This window comes from Sminthopsis crassicaudata, chromosome 4 (assembly GCF_048593235.1).
Source record: "Sminthopsis crassicaudata isolate SCR6 chromosome 4, ASM4859323v1, whole genome shotgun sequence".
Lineage (NCBI taxonomy): Eukaryota > Metazoa > Chordata > Mammalia > Dasyuromorphia > Dasyuridae > Sminthopsis > Sminthopsis crassicaudata.
This window is the reverse complement of record NC_133620.1, coordinates 349,478,102-349,502,916: the sequence shown is the minus strand read 5'-3', so window position 1 is coordinate 349,502,916 and position 24,815 is coordinate 349,478,102. Positions and strand designations below refer to the sequence as shown.

Genomic DNA, 24,815 nt, shown 5'->3' with positions numbered 1-24,815 from the left:
TTTTCCACTTTCCTTCTCCTCTCTACTGCCTGCCTCCCTCGTGGTGGGGATGGTACGTCCCACCCTCCTTGCATTTCATCCCCCGCCTCCCCTCCTCAAGCCGCGGCAATTGCCGCCATCTTGGCGCGTCAAACTGAGGGAAGGAGCCAAAGCGGGCTTCGGGGGGCTGGGGCGGGGGAGCCCCCCCAGGCGGCGGATAGCTACACCGACCCAGTCCGCCTCCCCTCCCCGCTCGGGCGCGGGTTTTCCGGTCCCGCGGAGGCCCCGCCGGTTTGGGCCGGGTGCTGTCAAGCAGTAGCGGGGAGGGGCCGGCGGAGCGGCCACCGCCTCCCTCGGACGGGCTGTACCACTGGGGCGGAGGCGGGCGGCTCCCTCACCTGGGGGCGGGTTAGGTAGCGGGACGTCCCGGCGCCTGGGGCGGGGGGGGAGGGAGGAGCGTGGGGCGGACAGTACCACGGGGGCGGGGGCGGGGGGGAGGTAACGGGCCGGGCGGTACCATGCGGCGGTGAGGGCGCCGCCACCGCCAGGGCTGGGGATCGGGCCGGGGAAAAGAAGCGTCGGGCCCCGGGCTCAGGAGCCGTCTCCGCCGCCGCCGCCGCCGCCGTCCGGGCATGTCGTCCAACTGCACCAGCACCACGGCGGTGGCGGTGGCGCCGCTCAGCGCCAGCAAGACCAAGACCAAGAAGAAGCATTTCGTGTGCCAGAAAGTGAAGCTGTTTCGGGCTAGCGAGCCGATCCTGAGCGTCCTGATGTGGGGGGCCAACCACACGGTAACCACCCTCCCGTGGGCCCCATCCCCCCACGCGCCTCCGCCGTCCGCGCGTGTCACCCTGCGTGCCCCGGTGCCCCACGCCCCTCGCATGCCCGCTGCCTTCCCGCTGCCTGCAGGCTGCGCCCACCTCCCGGGGGCCCATCGCAGCCCCCGCGGCCCGGCCCCTCCATCGATGCATGCACCCCACCCTTCGCATGGTGCCTCCATCGTGGGTGCCTGCCAGCCCCTGGATGCGGCTCCCCCAGGCCCGGTGTCTCCCGGGTAATTCCCGTCCTTGTGTCTCTCTGCTTCCTGCATCTTAGAACACCCCCATACACACACAATGACTGACAGGGTGTGCTGCTCCTAACGGGACCCCCGCCCCCACCCATAGGCTGGCTCTCCTGGAAGGCCAGGGGGAAGATGCAGCCCTCCCGCTCGCTCTCCGCCGCTCTGATTTTTCTGTCTTTACTGCCTGGGTTCTTCCCCCCAGCGCTGCTTGCTGGTCAGCCAGGGCAGGATTTGAAGGGTGGGAAATGGAGGGCGGGGATGGGCGGGCTGGGAGTGAGGTTGACCCGAGTCTTCTGCCCCGGTGCTATGACTTCACAAAGTTTCCCGTCTCCCCTGCCCTTCTTAACCCCCTCTGCAGAAATGGAGGTTTTCCTTACATCTCCCCTTCCCCCAGGCAGGAGGCAGTCTCGGTGGGGGAGAGTGTGTGTACGGGTACTCTTAGGGAGCATCTTTATTCAACCCTCCTTCCCAGCCAGGCTAGGAAAGAGAGCTGAGGAAGAAGGGATGTAACCGATTTTAGGTTGGTAAGTCCCGAGTGTGATGAGCATAAGAAGAAATGTGTCTTTTTTGTGCCTTTTTTACCAGGTGTCACATCCAACGACTGTGTATTTTAAAATTTTGCCTAGATCATAATCTAGAGTCCCAACCTCAGGTGGGAAAGGGTATAATCATGGAGAACAAAAGGTTTGTGGGGAAAACACCAGTGCAAAATGTTACTTTGTCTTTAGGTTTCTTTGTCCGTCACTTCCCGGCCAGGGCTTACCTACCCAGCAGTGCTGGCCCAGGAAGGGATGGCCACAAGGTGCTGAAGCCAGCCAAGCTAGTGGTCTGGGGAACCCTTCAGTTCAAGAACCGATTGCTTAAGGCCCTTTCTTCTTCCTCTTGCTTTAATTTCATTTAAGTACCCATTGAGCTATCTTAGTTGTCAAATGATAGAACAGGAGAATTAAAGGAACCACTCTTTTCTTCACTTGCTTTGGCCTCTTGACAAATTTGAATTTGCCTCTGTCCCAGGTACCCAGATGTTAACCGAGTAGTGCAAAAGTGAGTAAGGCCCAGTAGGATTTGTTCCCACCTTTCTCTGATCCAGTCTTTAGTCTTATTGAGAATGAAAAAAAAAGTATGCTTGTGTTTAACACCATGTTGGAAAAGTTATTGTGTTATAGCGGTCATCCACATGGATTTGGGGAATTGTAGGCTCACAACTACCAGTCCTTTAGAAGTTTCTTTAGGCCAAATATTCTATTTATATGCAATTCTGAACTTTCAGTGGCTATGGAATTTTGATTATACTTTTTTCAGGGGTCAGCCAGGGATAGTGGTAGGATCAGGTCCTGAAGTAGAGATCTCCATCTGGACCTCCTACTGTGTTTTTTCTCCATAATATTCTTAGACAATTCTGGCCCTAGTAAGCAGCAGCTTCTTTGTGTATAAAATTGGAAGATCTTGAAATATAGAAAGTTTTCAAAGATCACATAATCTACTGTCTTATTTTAGGGGGAAGGTGATTTTTTCCATGGTCACTAGAAAAAATAAGGGGATCCCAATGTATCCAGAAGCAGTATTATACACTGGATATGCTTATGTTGGCATATTTCATTGTCCTAAGGCAGGGAATTGGAATATACTTATTTGGTCAAGGGCAAATGGAAATTGTCTTGATATTGCTGAAGAAGCTTGGTAAGTTATTTTTACTTATTGGCAGAAAGTTTTACAAGTCATGCTTGTAAATACTCATAGGATCTGAGGGAGTCAGAATGACAGATAAGTAGGTTCCAATGATTCCTTTTAACTTGTGTTTAGGAAAGGGCTACTGGTACCCTTCTCCTTTGTTAATTTCTATAGATTACTGTCTTCTGGCGCTTGGGAGCTTGAATGAAGGCCCATGTTTTTTAAGAATAATTTGCATCTCTGGGGGAGCCTCACTGACTTCATGCTTTCAGCAGGAGGGATAAATCTTCCAATGTTGTATAATTGCATCCCAGATTATATGGAGATTCATGATTTCTTTGTTTCTAGCTGTGAAATGGGGAGAATAGTTTTCTCCAGATGATACTGTCAGAGTACTTTGGAATCTCTAGGAGACTGGGACTCAATTTTACTTGGTGAATAGAAGTCCTTCCTTAGAAGACAATTTCTTTAAAAAGAAAAGTGGCTCCTTTTTGAATAAGAGCTCTTTAGCCTCCTAAATGACAAAGATTTTAGGAAAGCATTCAACAATGTGTCTTATGTAATTGTTGTCTACAAGATGAAGTACAATGAGATGGAAACTAGAATATTTAGGTGAATTCTAAGCTGGGTAAATGATTGGGCCCAAAGGAGAGTCATTAATTGCTTAGAAGGAAGTTTCTGGTAGAAATCCCCAAGGAGCTTTCTTTTCTGTGGTCCTATGCTATTAGCATGCCATCTCTGTCTTTATTGGTCATTAATAAAAATGTTAATCAAATTTGCAAATGGCACCAAGTTGGGAGGGAAATCAAATGCAGAGAACAGCATTAGAATTCAAAAAGATCTAGAACATTAGGTCACATGTAATAAGATGATGTGATGCGGGAAATAAAAAGTCATATACTTGAGTTAAAAAAAAATCAGTTTTGTGAGTACAAGGTAGAGGCCTAGCTAGATAAGTGGCACATATAAACATTTCTTGGGATTTTAGTAACATGCAAAGTGCAATATGAATCCATGGTGTGGGATATGGTAGCCAAGAAAGTGAATGTGACTTCAGTTGCATTTTTTTAAAAATATAGTGTTCAAGGATAGGAGGGGTGGTGATAGTCTTCCTACTGGAAATCTTCCCTGGACAGACCACACATGGGTAATTATATTCAGTTCTGAGAGCCATACATTACAGAAGATATTATAAGATGGAGAACATCCAAAGGAAGACAGTGAGAACGGTAAAGGTCTTTGGGTCATAAGGAATCAAGGATGTGTTCCTAGAAAAATAGAAGATGTAGAGAGACTTGATAACTGTTTTCAAATGTTTAGGCTATTATAGGGAAGAAACTTTAGACTTGGTCTTCTTTAGCCACAGAGGGCTGAGCTGGGAACAGTGGGTGGAAAGGTACAAAAAGACAGATTAGACTTATTGAAAGGAAAAAATTGCCAACAACTTGATCTATCTCAGAGTGGAATACACTGCCTTAGAAGATAGGTTACCCCTAAGTAAGTCTGTCATCAAAGCTGGAGGATCACTTGCCAGCTGTGTGATGAAGGGAAGAGGAGGTTTATGATTTGGATGTGGGTTGTATTTAGTGGCTTCTGAGGTTCGTTCCAGTCTCAGTTGCCTAATCTGTAAAATGAGGTACTTGAATTAAAAAAAAACAATTTATAATCTGTTCTAACTCTGAGATCCCAGCACCTCTTTGATTATTAAATCTTTCATTAATTTTATATCCTAGGAAAAGGTGGACTCAGGGCTGTGGTGGCATTTGGAGCATCTGGTGTAGTAGCTATTAAAGATGGCTATGACTTTTCTCTAGGATCGTTTTGTCTTTTAACTTCATGCTCATAAAGTACCTGGTTATTTGGCTTTCATATAGAGATGGGAAAGCAGAGTTTAAGACTCTTAGATAAATGGGCCCAACATGCCTGATGAGGTGGTAGGGAGTGAGCTTATCATGATGAGTACCACTGAAAGCCAACTGGCTTTTCAGAGGAAAAATGTGAAGCATATGATTGCTGAAATCTTCAGCAGCCAAAGGGTGGGAGTAGGTTGAAGAAAGCGTGCTCATTATGGAAAATGCTTTAAAGGGACATGGTAGACAGCACAGCCCCTGAGAAGGTAGATTGAGGGAGGGTGTGATGGGCAGTGGCAGGGGGATAAAATGGACGATAGAAGGGCAACAGTGACAACAACGAACACATGAACATGTGTTTTACGTATCAGAGATAGTGATCATTTTGGCGAATCAGCATTAGAACTCGGTTCCGTGGATCCCCAGTGCAGCAGTTCGAAGGACAGCTAAGCTAAGGTGATGCTCTGAGGCAGAGGAGAAGTGTTTGGAAAGGTGGAACATGATTACCAAGGTCTCCTCTTTGGGCTCATATTCAGTCACTTCATGATTTATCCATGTTGATTAAGGCATAGTGATGGTACAGTAGGTCAAACACAATATTCCAAGGGATCCTCAGTTTCACCAATGGAAATATTCTTTCTTCTGGCACGGATCATCCTTGCCTTTATATGTGATGATTATGAGGTTTTTGTGACTGAATAAAGCCTGTGGCATTTTTATATTTGATTTTGGAGTATAATGGATTTTACTTTCTTCCTCGTGTTTTTATTGAATTTAAAAGTATTCATTACTAAAAAGAAGGGAACCCTCCCAGAAGTGTTTTGGTTAACAAAGAGAAATATCAAGAAGGGAACTGACTCAAATGGTTTTTTAAAATTAATTTATTTATTTGTTTATTTTTGCTGAGGTAATTGGGGTTAAGTGACTTGTCCAGGGTCACACAGCTAGGAAGTGTTAAGTGTCTGAGACAGATTTGAACTCAGGTCCTCTTGACTTCAGGGCTGGTGCTTTATCCACTACGCCACCTAGCTGCCCCCCATATGTGTTTTGGTTAACAGAGAGATTAAAAATACTGTCTTTAGCATATTTCTTCTTACAGTAGCCTCCTACTGCCTATAGAATGAATATTAGGCAGAAGATGTTGAACTTTAACACCCTTAAATACCTTTAACAACGTCTTGGCTTCACCCAAGGGGAAAAAAAAAAGAATCTCATGGAATTATTGATTTAGATGGGGAGGGAACACAACAAACTATCTAGTACAGCCTTCTCAGTTTACAAGTCACATACAGTAATAAGCATAAGAGGCAGGATTTGAACCCATGTCCTCTGCCTGCAGCACTCTCCATTGTACTGAATTGTTATATCCTGGTCCTGTTTCTGGCTCTGCCCTGGGATTTGGGAACCATGGTAAATCACTATCCCCTTCTGAGTCTTAGGTGTCTTATCAATAGGATGTGATTGTTGGACTAGATTATTAGTGGTCCACCTAGGTTTAATATCCTATTTATTAATCTTATCCTAATTTAGTTTTTCGTACAGAAACTTTATTTCATCCAGGTTAGCCTACTCACTGTTCATTCAGCTCTGTATGCTCATCCCATCTTTGCTCTCCCAGGTTCTAGGCTTGTTTATTCCGACTCACCCTTTATGTCTGGTTTCTTCCATGGATTCTTCTGTGGCCACTCTAACCCACCCACTTCCCTTTCAGAACTTAGTATCTGGACGGTTGTTTTCATATTTAATCACATGGTAGTACATCTCATTTAATGTTGTTCATTACTATGAGAAACAAGGTTTGAGGGCCCAGTAGGTTTTGATAATTTGATTTACGTTTCATATGGTCAGACATTTGTAAAACATAATGTTTCAGTGGGGTTTGGTTTATAATGTAGTTAATATGAAAGCTAGAAGGGACCTCAAGAGGTCATCTAGTTCAGCCCAAACTTGCATAAAAACAATCATTACAACACTGCATTGTTGTTATCCATCTTTTTTTGAAGATCAATAAGAGATAAGCAAAGTGTAGAAATGACAACATTTGGCAATTAATTTGGCATGAGGGAGAATGAGGAATTTAGCAAGTCTTGTGCCTAGCTGGATGATGCTATCTTTCCCCCACCCTGAGGCAATTGAGGTTAAGTGACTTGCTCAGGGTCACACAGCTAGGAAGTGGTGTCTGTGGCAGGATTTGAACTCAGGTCCTCTTGACTTCAGGGCTGGTGCTGTAACCACTGCACCCCCTAGCTGCCCCAAGATGATGCTATTTTCAACAGAAATAGTGATGAGTTTGAAGGGAAAAAAATGAGTTCTCTTTTTGAAGCTGTTGAGTTTGAGCACCTGTGAAGCACCTAGTTTGAAAATTCCAACAGGCAAGATGCCAGTACAGAATTAGAGCTAGACTGGATAACCAGTCTAAAAGAAATCTGCATAGCATTAATAATTGCATCCATGGGAACTGATAAGGTCATCAAATGAGAAAGTATAAAGGCGGCCCAGGATTGAGCCTTGGATTTTATGTGGAGGAAGATGGATGGATGGATGGTCCAGCAAGGGGGACTGTTAGATGGGGGAAACAAGATAACAATGTCAGGAAAACCCTAAGGTGAGCAAGTGTTTAGGAAGAGAGAATAGTAAACAGTATCAGTTGTTACAGAGAAGGAAATAAAGATGAGGTCTCAGAAAAGTCCATTGAATCAGTGGTAACTTTGGAGAAGTTACCACAGAAAGCATCATGCATAGGGGGGAAAGTATATAGTTTTAAAACTGTCTTTGACTCTTACTATCTGTATGACTTTGGGCAGGGCACTTAACCACTCTCAGCCTCCTCATCTGTAAAATGATCAACTTGTGCTGGAGGACCTCTGAAACTGAAGCTTCTTCCAATTACTGTGATCTATGATGCAGTAAACAGAATTTTAGTCGAATGGTGAGGTTTGAAGTCAGACTAAGAGTGGTGGGAGAAAAGAATGAGAAATGAGTTGGAAGCAAAGGCAAGGAGTATAGACAATTTTTTCCAGGAGAGAGAGAGGACAATGGCTTAAGGTGATAATCCGGTCAAGCAAGAGTTTTTAGGAATGAGGGAGACCTGTGTGTGTTTTTAGGCAGCATCGTGTCAGTATAATAGGAAACCGTTTAGAAAGAAAAAGGGATGTGATTGTCTGACCAGTGTTCCAAGGAGGATATGAGAGGATGAGATCAAGGGAAAAAGTAGAAGTTTTGGCTTTAGCAAAGAGAAAGGCCTCGATTTCCTCCAAGATTAGAACAAAGAGGGAAGAGAATAAGGGATAATGTCAAAGCATAGAAGATTTAGGAATGGGGGAAAGGGAACTCAGAGAAAATGGCCTTTTTTTTTCAGTAAAGGATCAGATCCTCGGTTGATAAGGGGGGGGGGGCAGATAGAGTGGAAGCCTCGAGGAGAGAAGAAAAGGCTCAGATGATAGAGACAACTTTCTTCTATGACCTGAGCCTAGATGTATACATTATCTATTGATTTCATTTGTCTCTGCCAAAACACCATTTGATGGCATGAGTAACCCAGAGGGGAGACTCTTTTCCTACCCAGCCATACACATAGTTTCTCTCACCTTTTGCCCCTATCCCCCTCAACTCTCAGAAAAAATACTGTTCAATAGATACAGTTGGTATTCCTGAACATGGTTTTGCAAAGTTATTTTCCCTTTTCCAAGCTGTTGAGAAAGTGATCTCATCTTGGTCCCATAATAAAGCCTAAATTCTGGACTCTGGTGTAGCAGTTCGCTACAAGCCCTTATTCTTCAGGTCATTTATATAGTCTCCCCAAGAGTTGGGACTCAACTGAAAAAGAGATAAATTAATTGTATTATACTCGAGGGCCTCCTTAGATGTACTTCTTGCTCCTCCTTTAGCATATTTAAGAATCAAGCTTTATGGGAGAAGGGGAAAAAGAAACAGAATTGCTTATATGTTATTTTCTTCAATGTCCTACACTGAAAATTAGAATGGTTTTAGTCAAAACTCAGACTTAGCAAGCAAGTTTGCCAACAGGTAGCAGAAAAGAGGGCTTGTAAGACCTCTGAAAAGTGTCTTCTCATCTCATCTCTTACTGCTGCAAATACTAAGGTTTTAGCTGATGGTGTTGGTGTAAAATACCTAGTCCTGACCTCTGATATGGCACATAGCTGATTGCCAGAAATATTCTGAGTCCTTTGCCTCAGTTTCCACATTAGTAAAATGAAGAGTGTGCCTTTCTCATTTCTGGGAAGGCAGGATTTCCCTCCAGACTGAGTCACAGTACATGAACTTCCTGGGACTTTTCCAAGGAAAAAGATATGAAACCTAAAAAGGGTAGCGAATTAAATGCCTTTTCTAAGATTCCTAGAAGAATCTTAATGACTGGGTTGGGTTAAGTTCTCTCCCCACCCCACCCCCCTCGCCTGCCACTCTGGGCCACATTGAGATAAGGATGATTGGTATAGAAATCACCTAGCAGCTACAATGCTCTGGCCCTGGGTCCATTAGTAATGACTAAGGTCACAGTGGTAAATCCAGAATGCATTAGTGGCAACTGGGTTTATTACACTCAGGAGAAGCGAGGCGGGGAACATCTACAGCTAATAACACAGTGAGGTAGTCTGCCTTATAATGAAAGAGGTTTCTTGGAGGTGAGACAGGTGAATTGACTCAGCCTTTTCCCCTCTGAACCAGTGGGAATTCCACCTTTGTTTAATATTCCACTCCACTGTGTCCTGGCTCATTGCTGAACGGGACCTGTGAGTGATGGAGAAATAAGGATGAGAGCAATATAATGATTCACTTCAGTCACTGGTCAGAGTTTTGAATAAGAATAATTGAGTGTGGAAAATTTGATTGAACTTTCTCAATGGAGAACTTTGTCAATTTTTCCCTCCATACAGATTTTTGCTCTTTTCTCTAGTCTGACCTTATAATGGGGTTGAATACAATACTTCCTATCCAATTTGTAATGATCATGTCCATCTTGATATACTGTTTCATATTTCTAATTGTTTCACCATTAATGTTAAAGAGCTATTCAGATGTTTCAAATTTATAAAGAACAAACTTGTCCTAAACAAGAATTTAGAAGACATCTTTGCAGAAGTAGGAATCTGCAGTTGAAACATTGCACAGGAGATCTTTTTTTTTTGATGTGTTAATTAGTTTTATTGAATTTTCTTTTTATTTAAAACTGCTTCTGGAGAAGTGAGAGGGATATAGAGAGAGAAATGTAAGAGATGTAAATCTATTTAAAATTTTAAAAAAGAAGTGTTGTGAGATTTGTTTTCATTGGTTCAGAGGATTATGAGCTAGAGAAAAGACCCCAGAGATCCTTTAGTTCAATCGCCCTCTTTTCTTTTTTTTCTGATGCTGGGGTTAAGTTACCTGCCCAGGGTCACACAACTAGGAACTGTTAAGTGTCTGAGACCAGATTTGAACTCTGGTCCTCCTGAATTCAGGGCTGGTGCTCTATCCACTGCGCCGCCTACCTTCCCCCCCCCCCCTCCTTTTCAATATGAGGAAAATGAGATATCCAGCATTATTAAGTGGCTTGGCCAACAGAATCTATCAGGCATATTAACTTTTATTAAGTACTTACCATTTGCCAGTCACTGTACTAAGCTTTGGGGACACAATCAATTAAAAACAAAAAACTCCTTCAATAGGGTTACTCTTGTAGTGTGGTATTTCCATTTTATAGCTGGGAGGTGAAACTATTTTCCCATGGCATTCAATAATTAATTCTAGCACTAGTACTTCTAGTATTAATCTCTTTTCATTTTTTAATGTTTTGTTGGTGCTTTTTCCCCCCTCAGATATCACTGTCACTTCCCAATAGCCTCTGCCCTCAATGTGCTTACATTAAAAGGGACAAAGACACAAAAGAAAGGGACAAGACACAAAAAGAAAGTTCAGGGTGGGAAACCAAGGGGTCCCAGAGGCATTTGAAACCCGGCAGGGCAGCAGATGCAAAGTTTCTGTTTTCTGTGAATAAAGGCATTGGGAAGAATCTGGTGTCCTGCCCTGCAGCCCTCCAATCAGAGAGGAGAAAAGGCTGAGGAAGGCCTGTCAGTCAGGGCTTAGGTTAGCAGCCTGATAATAAGATTAGAGGTGATGAGCTTACCCCGGGGGAGGGGGGGTGTGCATCTTGTTTTCTGGAGTTGAAACTACCAAGCAGCAAATACCAAGTAGAGATCCACTTGGGGGGGGGGGGGTTCCCTATCCATTTCAAGTCAGTTTCTTGACATTTTAATAGATGAGCGCAATTCAAATAGATGCCTAGGGCTTCCTCATCATTTTGCAAAAGAAGCAGCTGAGAGTCCTAGATAGCTGAAGTGACATGCCCAAGTTGTCTGGGCAATTGGGAATCTCAACCAACAAATACTGGACGCTTATTCTGCTTGAAGTTTTTGTTGTTAGGCACTATGAAGGATGAGGATAAGTTAAGTCAGGCCTTCAAAAAGTTTGCAATCTAGTAGCAACAGTGTTGTGTTGGTGTAGCACTTAATAGTTACAAAGAGCTTTTCATAAATTATCTATCTCATTTTATTTTCACTTCCACCCTGGCAGGTATCTTGTTCAAATGGTGGTATCCTCATTTTATACCTAAAGGGTGAAAGCATTTGCCCAGGATCACACAATGAATAACTCAGAACCAAAGGCAGGTCTTCTGACTTCAGTACTAATGCCTTTTGATTTTTCTGTCCTCTCTTTCTCAGATATCACTGTCACTTCCCAATGGCATTTCTCCAATCTTTGTAACAAAGAGGTACAGTTAAACAAAACAAATCAAACCCACTTAATCATATCTGACAATGAATGCCTGATTCTGCACCTTAAGTCTTCCACCTCCCTGACAAGGCACGTTTCACTAGCTGCCTTCCAGATCCACAGTCCTACACCATGTGCAGTATAACATCTTGCCTCCTTAGTAAGGGAGATGATGTGCACAAATTAATTATTTATAAGATGAAATGTTGTAAATAGCTTAAAGGAGATACCTTAGGAGTTGAGAGAGTAGAAAAAATGCTTTTTTTTTTTTTTTTTTTTGACAGCAGAGTCAGATACAGAAGAAATGATGACGTTTGATCTCATTCTTTTTTTTTTTAATTTTTTTTTAATTCATTTTTCCAAATTATCCCCTCCCTCCCTCCACTCCCTCCCCCCATGACAGGTAATCCCATACATATTACATGTGTTACAATATAACCTAGATACAATATATGTGTGTAAATACCATTTTCTTGTTGCACATTAATTATTAGCTTCCGAAGGTATAAGTAACCTGGGTAGATAGACAGTAGTGCTAACAGTTTACATTCACTTCCCAGTGTTCCTTCTCTGGGTGTAGTTATTTCTGTCCATCATTGATCAACTGGAAGTGAGTTGGATCTTCTTTATGTTGAAGATTTCCACTTCCATCAGAATACATCCTCATATAGTATTGTTGTTGAAGTGTATAGTGAGTTTGATCTCATTCTTAATGAATAAATCAGGTTTGAGAGAAAAGATGGGAAAGCAGGATCGTGTTTGGCATTGGGCTCTTGTTATCTAGGGTAGAGAATTCTTAAATTCTTCTCCAATGCAGACCTCACCACAATCATGAGTCTCATTGTTTTCTCCTGCAGATCAATGAGCTCAGCAATGTTCCAGTCCCTGTCATGTTAATGCCAGATGACTTCAAAGCGTACAGCAAGATCAAGGTGGATAATCATCTCTTCAATAAGTAAGTTCCTAGGGTCAGTTCTTTTGTTTGGAGGGCAGACCATCTCTTCAGTTGAGAACTTTGGAGGCCAGACTTGTCCCAGTGACAGAGCCAATATCTGTTAGGGGTGGGAGATAATAAAAAAGCAATAGACTAATAATTGCTGGTTCTCCCCTCACACCCCGTCTCTTGACCTACCTCACTTCGTCAATAGTGCTGTGAGGCTCCCAGTGAGCTTTCAGCTGGGTACCGAGGACTCACTGAAGACCAGCTTGGGTGGAAGTGAGCCACCTGGTAATTGAAGTATCTTGTGTGGGGCTGCCAAGCTGTCTTGATCTTGAGAAGAGGCAGGAAGCTGCCTGGCATGTTTCTAGTCTGGCCTGCAGTCATACTCCCTGTAGATACAATGTAGATATATACTCCTTTTTGATTGGTACAGGTACAATAAGACTGGTAAGGAGCCCACGGACTCTGTTCAGTTACTTTTCCCATTCTGGGCCTTTAAACTATCTGGGGTAGGAAGTTAAAGCCTCTGGGCTTTCTCTCTGATGACCAAATGGAGGACTTCTCTCTGCTCTTTGGAGACCTCTGCCCTTTGCTCCTGCCATCTAAGTACTACCTACCCCATCATCCTTTGTGCTTTTGAATTTTTATTGAATTTTCTTGCACTTCACAGCCTTTCCTGGTTCAACAGCCTTACTGTTTTAACCCCACCATTTACAGAGACTTGAGTTTTGTTTGTGAATTTCCCTCAATGTCTTTATTCCACAAGGAGTAATAAGAATACTTTGTTCTAAAAGCCATCTCCAGCTGCCACCAACTAAACTGCTATTTAGCTGAGGAAAGGTAGCAAAATCTGAGCAATTGTATTCATCGTCAGTCTCTAGTTGAGAGTGGAGAAGGAGACTTTTGTATTCCTGGGGTTCAGGTAGGATCCAGGAGGTTCTAAGGACCTTGGGCCCATCACAGTTTCAGCATCCATTGACCCTGAAAAATATTCCCATTACTCTTGGACAAAAGCAGGAAGTCCCCTACATTTAATGGGAGGAATAGGCAAGGTACTGGCAACAACATTCTGAAGCCAATTTCTTATTTTACATCCTACAGTAGTGGGGATGATTGTATTTCCCTCCCTACTGGAAACCCCATCAAACTGTAGAGAAAAGGAGTCATAAAAGCAGCAGTAAGCAAGGAGGCCTTCCAGGAAAAGTTGCAGTCTTTTGGTAGTAGACTCATGTCTTAAAGCACCAGACCCAAAGATATTTTCCTTCTCATGTTAACAGGAAGGCACAAGATTTAGGTCATCATATCTCTCTCCAGGGCAATGATCTGAGCAGTTTCATTGGTTGCAAATGATGATATAAACAAGGGTCAAGTTTGAAGACATTTGACATGATATCACTCCTCAGGAGTTTTTTTATCATAGTAGCGGAGGGTAGACTGGTATGTATGTATTCCATTGAAACCCAGTGGACAGAAAAAAAAATTTTTTTCCCCTAGGGAGAACCTACCCAGTCGATTTAAATTTAAAGAGTACTGCCCAATGGTGTTCCGAAATCTCCGGGAAAGATTTGGCATTGATGATCAGGATTACCAGGTAAGAGAATCTTTTTTTTAAGGGGGCCTGAGGTTTGAATTGGTGGGGATAGGTGGATGGTGGCGAAGACCTTGGGGGGGGCAGGAAGTTCGAAGCAGCAATTTCCCCCGGGATAATTCAGGTGCTAGTTCTGCTGCTAAAGGCACCACTTAGTTGACAACAGGGCCTTGGCACTTCTTGGACCCAGGAAACATGAGTCAGGGTTGTTGGGAGGTTGAACAATGGGATGAAAGAGGGGACCATGAAAACCACTTTATTTTGATCTGACATTCCTGGTCTAGGCTGAAGATCCCTTCTCCTTCGTAGTTTGACTTAAGAGAGTTGTTCCCAGCAAGAGATAAGAGACTTCTTAAAGCAGATAAGACAGATTAGGAAAGGAAGACTTCAAGGCTAGTGTAACTCCTTCCCAGGTATGAGTGTCAGGTAATAAATAAAATAAGCCCCTTATGATTGGGGGAGGGGGACAGGCAGGGTAGATTAACTGCTCCCTCCATTTGATGCTTTTTGTGGGCTGAAGGAATCAGCCCCCTTTCATAAATTGGGGAAACTGATTCTATTATCAGGAATATTATAGTGTGATTCATACCTCATGGTTTTCATTTCTCTTCTACCTCTTCATCTGGGCCTTTTTCCCTTACCTAACCAGGCCTCTATCAAATAAGACCTGGGAAAGTGTGGGGGTTTCTACCTCACCTATATAGTAATAGGAGATAACAGATGATCCTTATATTAAGAACCAGGAGACTCTGGTTTGTTAAATCTGTAAAGGATGCTCAAATCTCCATTTTGCCATAGTAGGGGTTTCTCTTTTCACCCAAGTAGATCTTTCACTGGAGCTTGTCTCCAGGATCAAAAGGGGTCTGGTCCGGTGCTCTCCCCTCCTTCCCTCTTCCTGACTTTTCTCTACCCTCCTCTTCCAAAACCTGTCCCCTAGCTGAAGACAAAGAATAATAAGGAGTGAGATGAAAAAACCAATACCTGAATAATTAAAATTCAACTTTTATATATATACATATGCTGGTCCTGTATTAGAATAGAGCCCAAAGTAAAATTCAAATTTTAGGAAAGAATCATGAGGAGTTTTTGATCATCTCTAGTCATTGGAGTGACAGCAAGTTGTCTTTCCTCATCACTCTCTACTGTGGCTTACTTCTTATTCCATGTCTCATATCGTGCTATGTACTGAAATTTTCAGCTGCCTTGCTGGGTAGATGGCTGTGCTGAGGGTTGGACGGGGCTTAGGGAGGATCATATAAGTCAAGATTATTCAGAAAAGGAGCTATACTCTTCATCTGTTTGTTGATTGAAAGCCTTGGAAAAGAATTTCTTTGGGCTTCCTGCCACATTGGTCTTTCCAGGTAGAAGGTCAGGAATGGGAGCATTATCATGTATGCACTGAATTTCCACTATTGAGAAAGAAAGTATGATACATCAAAACTTTCAGGCTTCATGTACCTTTTCTTCCTGTTAGGCCTGAAAGCCCAGGCTGAGACTCAGTCCTTTCACTTTCATTCCTTGCTTGCAGACCTAGTAGTAGCAATGTACTTGGATTGACAGGAGTCCTTGAGAATTTAATTTTTCTCATAAGACCCCTCATTTCATGCCTCAGTTTTCCTTTAACAATGAAAACGATATTATTTCCTTCCCAGGAATACTGAGGCCTATGTAAATTAACCCAAGGGAGTTTGGGGTGAGAAAACTTGAAAAAAAGTAAGGAAGGCATCAAATGAGGGGGAGAAAAAACATATTGAAATTAAGCATTTGCACTGACCTGGGGATAAATTTTTTTCCAAATATTTAGAAATGGATAAATATAAGCCTTATGCCCAAGAATGTCATTTTTCAACATTCATTCAAAAGAAAAACCTTTATTAAGCACCCACTGTATTCAAGAGTTGTTCCAACCACCGAAAGAAATAGAAGATACAGTTCCTGCTTTCAAGAAATTTATGATTAAGCAGGGGAAATATGACATGTACATAAATAATCATCATAACATAATGTGCTAAGCATGTAAGAAAAATATGAAGTACTTTCCTGCCTCCCACTTCCCTCTTGCTCTCCAAAATAACCCACTATTTTTCTGAGAGTCTGGTAAACAGAAAATCACTTTCTTGCCCCCTGACTTTCCAAAGGGTTGCTTTTCTTTTTAAAAGAAATTTGATGGTTTGACAAGAATTTTTGACCTTTTTTTTTTTTTTTTTTTGGTCACTTTCATTTCTGAATGTTTCTCCTCCCTTTTCCCAGTAAACTTTCCCTTTTAACAAAAATTTAAAAAAAAATAATTTAGCATAACTGACATGTTTAGCAGTTTGTGCATGGCTTTTTTTCCCATAGTCTCTCCCCTCTGCAGTGAAATGAAAGGAGGGTGATATTCTTTTTCTTCTCCAGGACTAAGCATGGTCATCCTAATAACACAATATTTAGTTTTGGTTTTTTTTAATTGGGTTGGGTTTTTTCCATTTCCATGGATATAATTCCATTTCCATTTTGTTCCTTATTTTTCTGGTCCTCCTTCAGACTTCATCAGTTCATAGAAGAGATTTGATTCTACTCTTCTCATTTATCTTATGAGGCAAAATTATTACATTCATTAACCATAATTTGTTTAGTTAATCCTCAGCCAATGAGCACCTACCTACTTTGTTTCCAGTGTATTGTTATGAAAAAAAAAATACTACAGTGACTTATTTACTTATATAGAGGATTTCATTTCTGTCTTTGACCTCTTTGAAGTCTATGTTTAGCAGAAAGCTCACAGAATCTAAAACTTGTACTTTTTAGTCACTTTTTAGTTATCATAATCTCAATTTACTTTCTAGAATGTTGAGAACAAGTCATAGTTCCACTGTCAGTTTATTAGTGTACCTCTCCAGCATTGACTATTCCTCCTTTAGACAGATCACTTTGTTTGGACCGGACAGTGTTCCATGGCTGCTGCTAGTCTCTGTCCTCCAAAAGAGATGGAGTCTTAAAAAGGAATGGAGAGCCCAGAAGCTCCCCACAGAACTCTGACAGCCCTGGTAAATGCAAAGCAGGAGGCTGGGGAAGTGAGAGCCCTTTGCTGCTCTCAGAGAGAGCCCTGAGGGCCACGGCAACTAGGAGAGTCCATGTTTCACTTGTTTCCTGGCACCCAGGCAGGCCCTCCCAAGAGTTGTCGTCAGGCAGGCTCCTTCACTTCCATAGCTCCAGGGACTGCCGGGGTGCCTCGACTGCTCTTCTGTAGTTCAGACCCATGTCTCTGTGTGTCTCCATTTGGGCATTTGACCATGTGTTTCCAACTCAACACATTCAAAATCAAGCATATCTTTTCCCCTAAACTCCTTTAATGGCACTACCATTCACCTATGCTGAAATCCTTTCTTTCTTACCTGCCACAAATCCCATTGAGTCTTTTTCCATGGTGAGACATCAGTTTGTCTAAAAAAGACCAGGAGTTAAAGAGAGCAGCAAACTTAGATGAATCAACACTATGGTATCCTAATGTGGTCTTAGCCTGCACTAAGAGGGGCAGAGCCTCCAGGAATAAGGAAGGGAAAGTCCTCTCTCCCCGGTCAGATGCTATCTCGCATCTGCTGTTCAATGTAAGGATGATATCAATCAGCTGCAGTGTCCAGAAAGGTGGAGAGCTGTGACCAGTAAGTCTGTGTCACAGGAGATGAGGCTGAAAGAACTAGGAATATTTAGCCTAAAGAAAACAGGATGCAGGCGGGAACCTGCCAGCTGTCTTTTGGTATATGAAGAATGTCACGTGAAAGAGAACGAGACCTCTTTTGGTTGTTCTCAGAAGGCATACCAGGAGCAATGAGTGGAAATTGCCAAGAGGCCAGTTTAGGATTGGAATCAGGAGAAATTTCCTACCAATGAGAATTGCCCAAAGGCAGACAGCCGCCTCAGGAGGATTGGGCTCTCTCTAGGATGTCTCCCAGCAGACACCAGAGATCCACTTGTCAGGAGGGTTCTAGGTAGTAAGGGTATTCTTAGGTATGGGTTGAACTAGATAGCTCTGGGGTCCCCTTCTTGAAATTTCTGTGATTCTGTTATCTCTGGTAGTCACCCCTTCCTCCAGTTCCCTTGCTGTCTGCCAGGACTATGGCAATGGCCCCTTTCCTGACATCTTCATTCTCCCTCTTCTAACCCAAACTGTTCATTACCAGACAGATATGCTTTGTGATTCTCTTTGGTCAAGTACTCACAGCTCCTTATGGTGCCCCCACGTTTAGGCTTCTGTGCCAAGCATCCATGGCTCTGCAGCCATACCAGGCCCATGAGCTTTCCCCCTTGGGGTGTGGTGTGAACTGGAATAGTGGTTCTCTCTTTGAAGCCCAACTTGCAAGCCTTACCCCAGTTTCCCCTTTAGGGAAAACCTTTTTCTCCTGTACCTCAAACTTCACTTTGTACTTCTTTCATGAAATTGTTTATTATTTTGTACATCAGTATAGTCAATATACTTTTACCAGATTGTTAGACCTGGCATGGGACTTTGCACTGAGTATATATTTCATATATTTTGAATTAAATCAAAAAAACAACACCCAGTTCTTACATTTGTTTTCATAGGACATAAAAGGGAGAGCAGGAGGTAACTGGGAATGGGATTAATCTTCCCTGGTGCAAATAAGGAAACTGAGGATAATAGATGTGTGGTGACTTTTAGAAGGTCACACAGTATGTGTCAGGATCAGGTTGGATGTCAAAGGACTTTGACCAGGAGGTCCTACTTCTAGGTCAGAGAGAATCTCATTGGAGCTAGAATTGAAGGAAATATCTTTTTCCATAACTACTTCTCCATACCAGCCCTAGGATAGAGGAGGGGAAGAGAGAAAAAGGGGCAGCGCTAGTTCTATTACTCAAAACTCTTTGGGGGAAAATAAGTGGGCAGCTTTAGTTTAGAGTGTCTTTATCCTCATACATATCTGCAGGGTGAGGGGTGGGTCGAACTCCTTGTTGAAAGGAAGACACCCAGTACTGATTGGGGTCCCACGGCCAGCCTAACTTCCGTCTTAATCCATCAGAACTCAGTGACTCGAAGTGCCCCTATCAACAGTGACAGTCAGGGCAGATGTGGAACACGTTTCCTCACTACCTATGATCGTCGCTTCGTCATCAAAGCTGTGTCAAGTGAGGACGTGGCCGAAATGCACAATATTCTCAAGAAGTACCACCAGGTATGGGGAGCCCCAAGTCTGAGCTGTGGAAGGGAACATAGACGCTGTGGTCTCGGGGCGGGGGGAGGCAGGTCCATGGCAATGGAGAGCAGGTGCTGCCTTCCAACAGCAGGCCCTGGCCCTCTCCTGACACCGCTGCAGAAAGCGGATGGAGGTTCTATTGACTCATCCTTATCTGCATAGCTCTCCCAGCCTCCTCACTAACACTTGGGCACTTGCCTTGTTCCTTTCTGGAGTGAACCTCCAGCTTCCTGGAAACCGTCTGAAAAGAAGCCTGGCTAATGTGCTCACCACATTCTTTGTACTTGTTGGGCTTGGTAGCCCTCGTGGCTTCTGTCTCCAACAACTAAGTCAATGCTGCAGAAGCATGGAGAGAAGTGGCGGGGGATGGGGAAGTGCAAGGTGCAACTCTGGTCCCAGGATGGGGATAGAACTTAAAGCTGGAGTTAATCCCCCCCCCTTTTTTTTTTTTTTTTTAGCAAGTTGCACCTCAAGCCAGGCCCCTATTATGCTCATTTGCCAGGGTTTCATTAGAAACAGAACTGAGGGGGGCCCACGTCCAACTTCTTGAGGGCTAGAAATCCAAAATTGTTGATGTGATTTGTACAGGAAGGAACCCATCTGTCCTAGCTGTTATATCCAGCTGTTACTCCTCTTTTTTTCTTTTCTTCCCATCTCCTCCCATTCTAGTTCATAGTGGAGTGTCATGGAAACACCCTTTTGCCCCAATTCCTGGGCATGTACCGCCTGACTGTGGATGGTGTGGAGACCTACATGGTGGTCACTAGGAATGTGTTCAGCCACCGGCTGACTGTACACCGGAAGTACGATCTCAAGGTACTTGTGGGGCCCCTGGACTCCCACGTCCAGTGAAAGCCAGTGAGATAATGTATGGTAAGCCTTAAATACCACGTATATGTGAAGTAGCTGGAGGAGCTGCAGTCTTTCTGAGAAGATGGCTGGGGGTGGGGGAAGCTTTATCCTTTACTTCCAAATGGGTTCTATGCCATGTTCCTTCCCTATGCCTCAGAGGCAGCCTAGGTTCTCAGCATGTGGGGGACAGGAGGCTAGTTTTAACCTGCTTTTAACCATTAAGATTTCGTCCTTTATGGACAGAGAGGAAGGCCTTGAACTTCTTTTAGCAGGATTTACACAATGAGGCATGAGAATGGAGATGAGTTGGGATGAGTTGTCCACTTGGTCACTTGATTTTGGCTTAAGATACCTGATTGTAAGCCTGGAGAACAATTTGTGATTGTAGAACTTATTTTTCCTTTTTTCCCCTTTATGAAATTTAACTGGTCTGTCCACACTTCTGACTTCTGAAGTTGGCAGTGATACCACAGCTTCAAACTTCCCAGTTGTTTCTCTTTTCTCCCAGCCTTCCCCACTCCCCAGCGGCCAGTCCTATGTGGACTTGGCTTTTCCAGCATCCCATGAGATATAGAGTGTCTTTGCCTCTTCTCCCCACCTACTCCTCTTTTATATTCTTCCTCAGGGCTCCACTGTGTCCAGAGAAGCAAGCGACAAAGAGAAGGTAGGCTGGGGCGCTTAGTAGCCACAGTCCAGTGTCCGGAATAGCTTCAGCAGGAAGGAATAGACATTCTATTAGCAAGACCCTCCAGGGAAGAGAGTGTTTATCCCCTAGCTCTAGGCCTGAGCCCAGCCTAGCAGAAGTGGCCTGGGGAATACATCAGATCTGTTAATGTTTAAAGAATGAGATTCCCACAAGGCTCCTCTGCCTTAGCAGCTTCTATATCACTAATCCAAGGCCCTCACCTCTGCTTTTTTCTTGTGGCTTGTCTCTAGGTCCTCCCTGGTTCTTCAGGGCCCTTTAGAAGCTAGGACTGAGACTCGATGGAAGGGGCTGGTGACCACTCAGGCTGGGCATTTGTGTCTCCCCACCCTGTACTCCTCCCTGGGGGGATGAGTCCCAGAGCTGCCCACCCTGCCTGACTCTGCCTTCCCCTTTCCACAGGCCAAGGATTTGCCAACCTTCAAAGACAACGACTTCCTCAATGAAGGACAGAAATTGCATGTAGGGGAGGAGAGTAAAAAGAATTTCCTGGAGAAATTAAAACGGGATGTAGAGGTAATAAATATGGCCATCCTTCTGCTAGGGAGAGGATGGGAGATGATCCAGGGGAACCCCTCCAGGGCTGCATCCACTTAAGTTATTAGAACACCTCTTCTCTGATATCCCTGCTTGGCTTTTATATTACAGATCTATGATATATAGATTTTAGAACTGCTCTAGACATTTTGTGTATGTGCTTTTACCTCTGTCAATAAATTATGAGTTTCCAGGAAAGAAGGACCATACTATCTCCTCTGTCTCTGTCTCTCTCTCTGTCTCTGTCTCTTTCTCTTTTTTTTTTGCTGAGACAATTGAGGTTAAGTGACTTGCCCAGGGTACACAACCAGGAAGTGTTGAAAACAAGCATTTATTAAGCACCTGCTATGGACCAGGCACTGTGCTGAGAGCTTTACAAATATTATCTTATTTAATCCACATAATAATCTCAAGAGAAAGGTGCTATTATCATTCTTATTTCACAACTGAAGAAAGGGGATAAACAGAGGTTAAGTGATTTTCACAGTATCACACACTTCAAAAATGTCAGAGGCCACATTTAAACTCAGATCTTCCTGTCTCCAAGCCCAGCACTGTACATTGGGGCCATCTCACTACAGCTCTTGGTTTTCTCTACACAAAATGTATTTTTTATATAAAAATTATTGCCGGCACCTGTTTTTCAGTCTGTTAATTTATGAAATCATTGTGTTCTTTGAGAAACATATGTTAGCATTAAAACAGCTAAAGAAATGTCATGGCATTTCTGAAACAGCTGTTGTAGCATGGAGAAAGTGCTGCGCCCCCCCCCCCCCCCAGTCAAGAAGACCTGAGTTCAAATTCAGCATAGGATGTTGGGCAAATCACTTGATCTTTGTTTGCCTGATTTTCTCCACCTGTAATATGGGGATAATAACAGACTTACCTTGAATGCTGTGAAGAGGAAATGAGATATTTATTTTTGATTTAACAAGTACCTGGCACCTAGTAAGTGCTAGATAAATGCACATTTCCTTCTGTTCCTTTGTCTTTCCTTTATGGCTCTCTTGAAAAAAAAAATTTTTTTCTTTTTTTTTTCCTTCCACATTTTAATATTGGCATAGTTTTCTACTGCTTTCTTATCTTATGCTAATAATGGAAAGCAAGCTGGATTTGGAGTCAAGAAGACCTGAGTTCAAATTCCCCTTCTGACATATACTGTGTATTCATCTTGGAACTTGAGCTTCCCCAAGTAAAAAATGGAAATGAGGAAACATCTTCCTCCTGGTGTTTTTTTTAACATACATACATTTTAAACATCTTTTAAAAACTTTATAAGTGTCAATTACTTGATTAGCATTAATAACAAAAATACTAAACTAGTAGGGATTTAAAACAGTACACTGATCTTCACATATCAAGATGACATGCCTAACTCCCCAAGGGCTATGTCTTGTTCATCAGTAGTTGAAATAGATCTTCATGGGTCCAGATGTATTCTCCCTCCCTGTTTGTAATGGATATGTCACATCGGGTAACAGCCCAGGGTGAAGGCCCTTTGTGGCCACTGCCAAATTAAACTAGCCTCATTAATAAAGGGCTTGTCAAGTGAAAGCTGACTAGATGATCCCAGAAGCATTTGTTTCCTAGGACCCTTCATCTGCTCCAGGAGAGCTAAGAATAAAGGGAAGAGGTGGAAAAGTTTGTTCCCTTCTCCTCGTGGGGTGAAGTTTTTCTCTCACCTTTGGTGCCTTCCCCCCTTCTTTTTGCCTCCTTCCCCATCTAACTTTTCTACCCTTAACCCCTTTACAAAACCTACTGGAACTTTCTGTATGATCCTTTTCTTTTCTTTCCTCCCTTAGTTCTTGGCACAGCTTAAAATCATGGATTACAGCCTTCTGGTAGGCATCCATGATGTGGACCGGGCAGAACAGGAGGAGATGGAAGTGGAGGAGCGGGCAGAGGATGAGGAATGTGAGAATGATGGGGTGGGCGGCAATCTGCTCTGCTCCTACGGGACACCCCCCGACAGCCCTGGGAACCTTCTCAACTTCCCCCGATTCTTTGGCCCTGGGGAATTTGACCCATCTGTGGATGTTTATGCCATGAAGAGCCATGAAAGTAAGTGGGAGCACTGCTCTATCACCCCTATTTTTTCTAGTCCCATGGCCAGAGAACCTTGCCATCTGTAAGAGCTGTTGCTTGTGGCAGCTACAGCATGGCAACCAGAGTCCTGGTTTGGGAATCCATATGGGACCTGTATTAAGTAGCATATGACCTCAGATAAGGCAATTTGGGATAGGTTATCTCAAAGGTTCCTTTCAGCTCTAAATTTTAGGTCTTCTCTCCTTGCTTTTGCCATCCCCAGAAAAAGTGACATTGGCCCCTGTGTTCATGAGCTGTCTCCATGCCCTCCAAGCTCCCTGTGCTACATTTAGTAGCTTGCTTTTCTAGGAGTTCCTTTCTGAGTTTTTTCTAATCACTTCAGAATGGAAGAGGGGAAGGGGCTTCAAAGTAGAATCTGCTTTCATCTTCCTTCATTTAAATATCCTGATCATGTTCTGCAAAATAGGGGAGAATGGGATTCCCAAGGAGAACATTTTGGGTGCTTCCTGACCTGTGGGTGGGTGGTTGGAGGCCTTCTGAGTTACTCAAACACAAAATCCTAAAAACTCTTCAGCTGGACCAACTTGTCTGACCCCTCTGCCTCACAGCTTGTGAGGATACAGTAAAATAGTATCCTCTTTTATTTTAAGATGTCAAGAGAGGGTTTGAGAATCTCTGAGTTTCATGTCTGGGATAGGTGTTTTTTGTGTCTGATCCAGCTGTCTCCTGCTCTCCGTTTTCCTGCCAGATGCGCCTAAGAAGGAAGTGTATTTCATGGCCATCATTGACATCCTCACACCCTATGACGCCAAGAAAAAAGCTGCACACGCTGCCAAAACAGTGAAACATGGGGTGAGTCTGCCCTGTTCCAGACTAGGCAGCGGCCAGGTGGGGGAACCTTGAGACAAGAGCTCTGAGAGGCCCCTGTGGCTGAGTCCCTTTTGTCAGCAGTCTCCCCAAGTGGCTTCTCAGGAGGCAGCAGCCAGGCTCTTTCTCTGTCTCTCTAAGAGTTGATAGGTTTTTCCTCACCTCAAGGCTAAGATTGCCTCTCTACCTTTCTGCCCTTCAGGCAAGCAGAGCATACTTCTCTTTCAACGAGTGAAGTCAATAGCCATTCTCTCTCCCCCCATCCCCCAAAGTTTCCTTTTCTTTAGAATAAATGATCATTTGATCAACTAATGCTCATGTTCTCCAACCCCTGGCCCTAAGAAGTGGGTGGCCTGAGGCCTACTGCCCCTTCCCTGTCACAGGGAGGACTCAAGGGAAAGCTGCCCTGTTTATCCTCTGGCCCCTTCAGGCAGGTGGGGCTTGCCTTGACCCTGTTTCTCTTGTCCTTGGGGAATGATCCCACCTGCCCCCTCTCCCATAGGGTTTCTTAAGATGTGTTGCTTCTCACTAAGGCAGCTTGTAACAACTTTGTTTTTGTATTTATACTGCTCTCTAAAGGCCTCTTTCCCTCTAGATTTAAATCCGTTGTTCTGCAAAATAAAACTTTGGAAGATCTGGGGCCTTCACCTTGACCTCCCTCCATACTTAATTAACTGCACTATTATAGGCTTGCAGGGAAGGGAATCTGAGCTTTAATGAGACTTAGACTGAGAGAAACAAGAAAACAAGCCAGCTCCA

At 43.6% G+C, this 24,815-nt stretch overlaps 1 protein-coding gene across 1 annotated transcript in view; it reads left to right on the top strand.

Moving 5' to 3' along the window:
* Positions 1-492: 492 nt before the first annotated feature.
* Positions 493-24,815, top strand: part of PIP4K2B (phosphatidylinositol-5-phosphate 4-kinase type 2 beta) — a 28,513-nt gene continuing 4,190 nt past the window's right edge. The window contains exons 1-9 of the mRNA XM_074261345.1: positions 493-770; positions 12,189-12,286; positions 13,766-13,862; positions 18,878-19,030; positions 19,721-19,867; positions 20,529-20,567; positions 21,009-21,122; positions 22,946-23,204; positions 23,938-24,041. Coding sequence (XP_074117446.1) covers positions 612-770; positions 12,189-12,286; positions 13,766-13,862; positions 18,878-19,030; positions 19,721-19,867; positions 20,529-20,567; positions 21,009-21,122; positions 22,946-23,204; positions 23,938-24,041 — 1,170 coding nt within the window. The 5' untranslated portion in view covers positions 493-611. The remainder of the gene's footprint in view (positions 771-12,188; positions 12,287-13,765; positions 13,863-18,877; positions 19,031-19,720; positions 19,868-20,528; positions 20,568-21,008; positions 21,123-22,945; positions 23,205-23,937; positions 24,042-24,815) is intronic.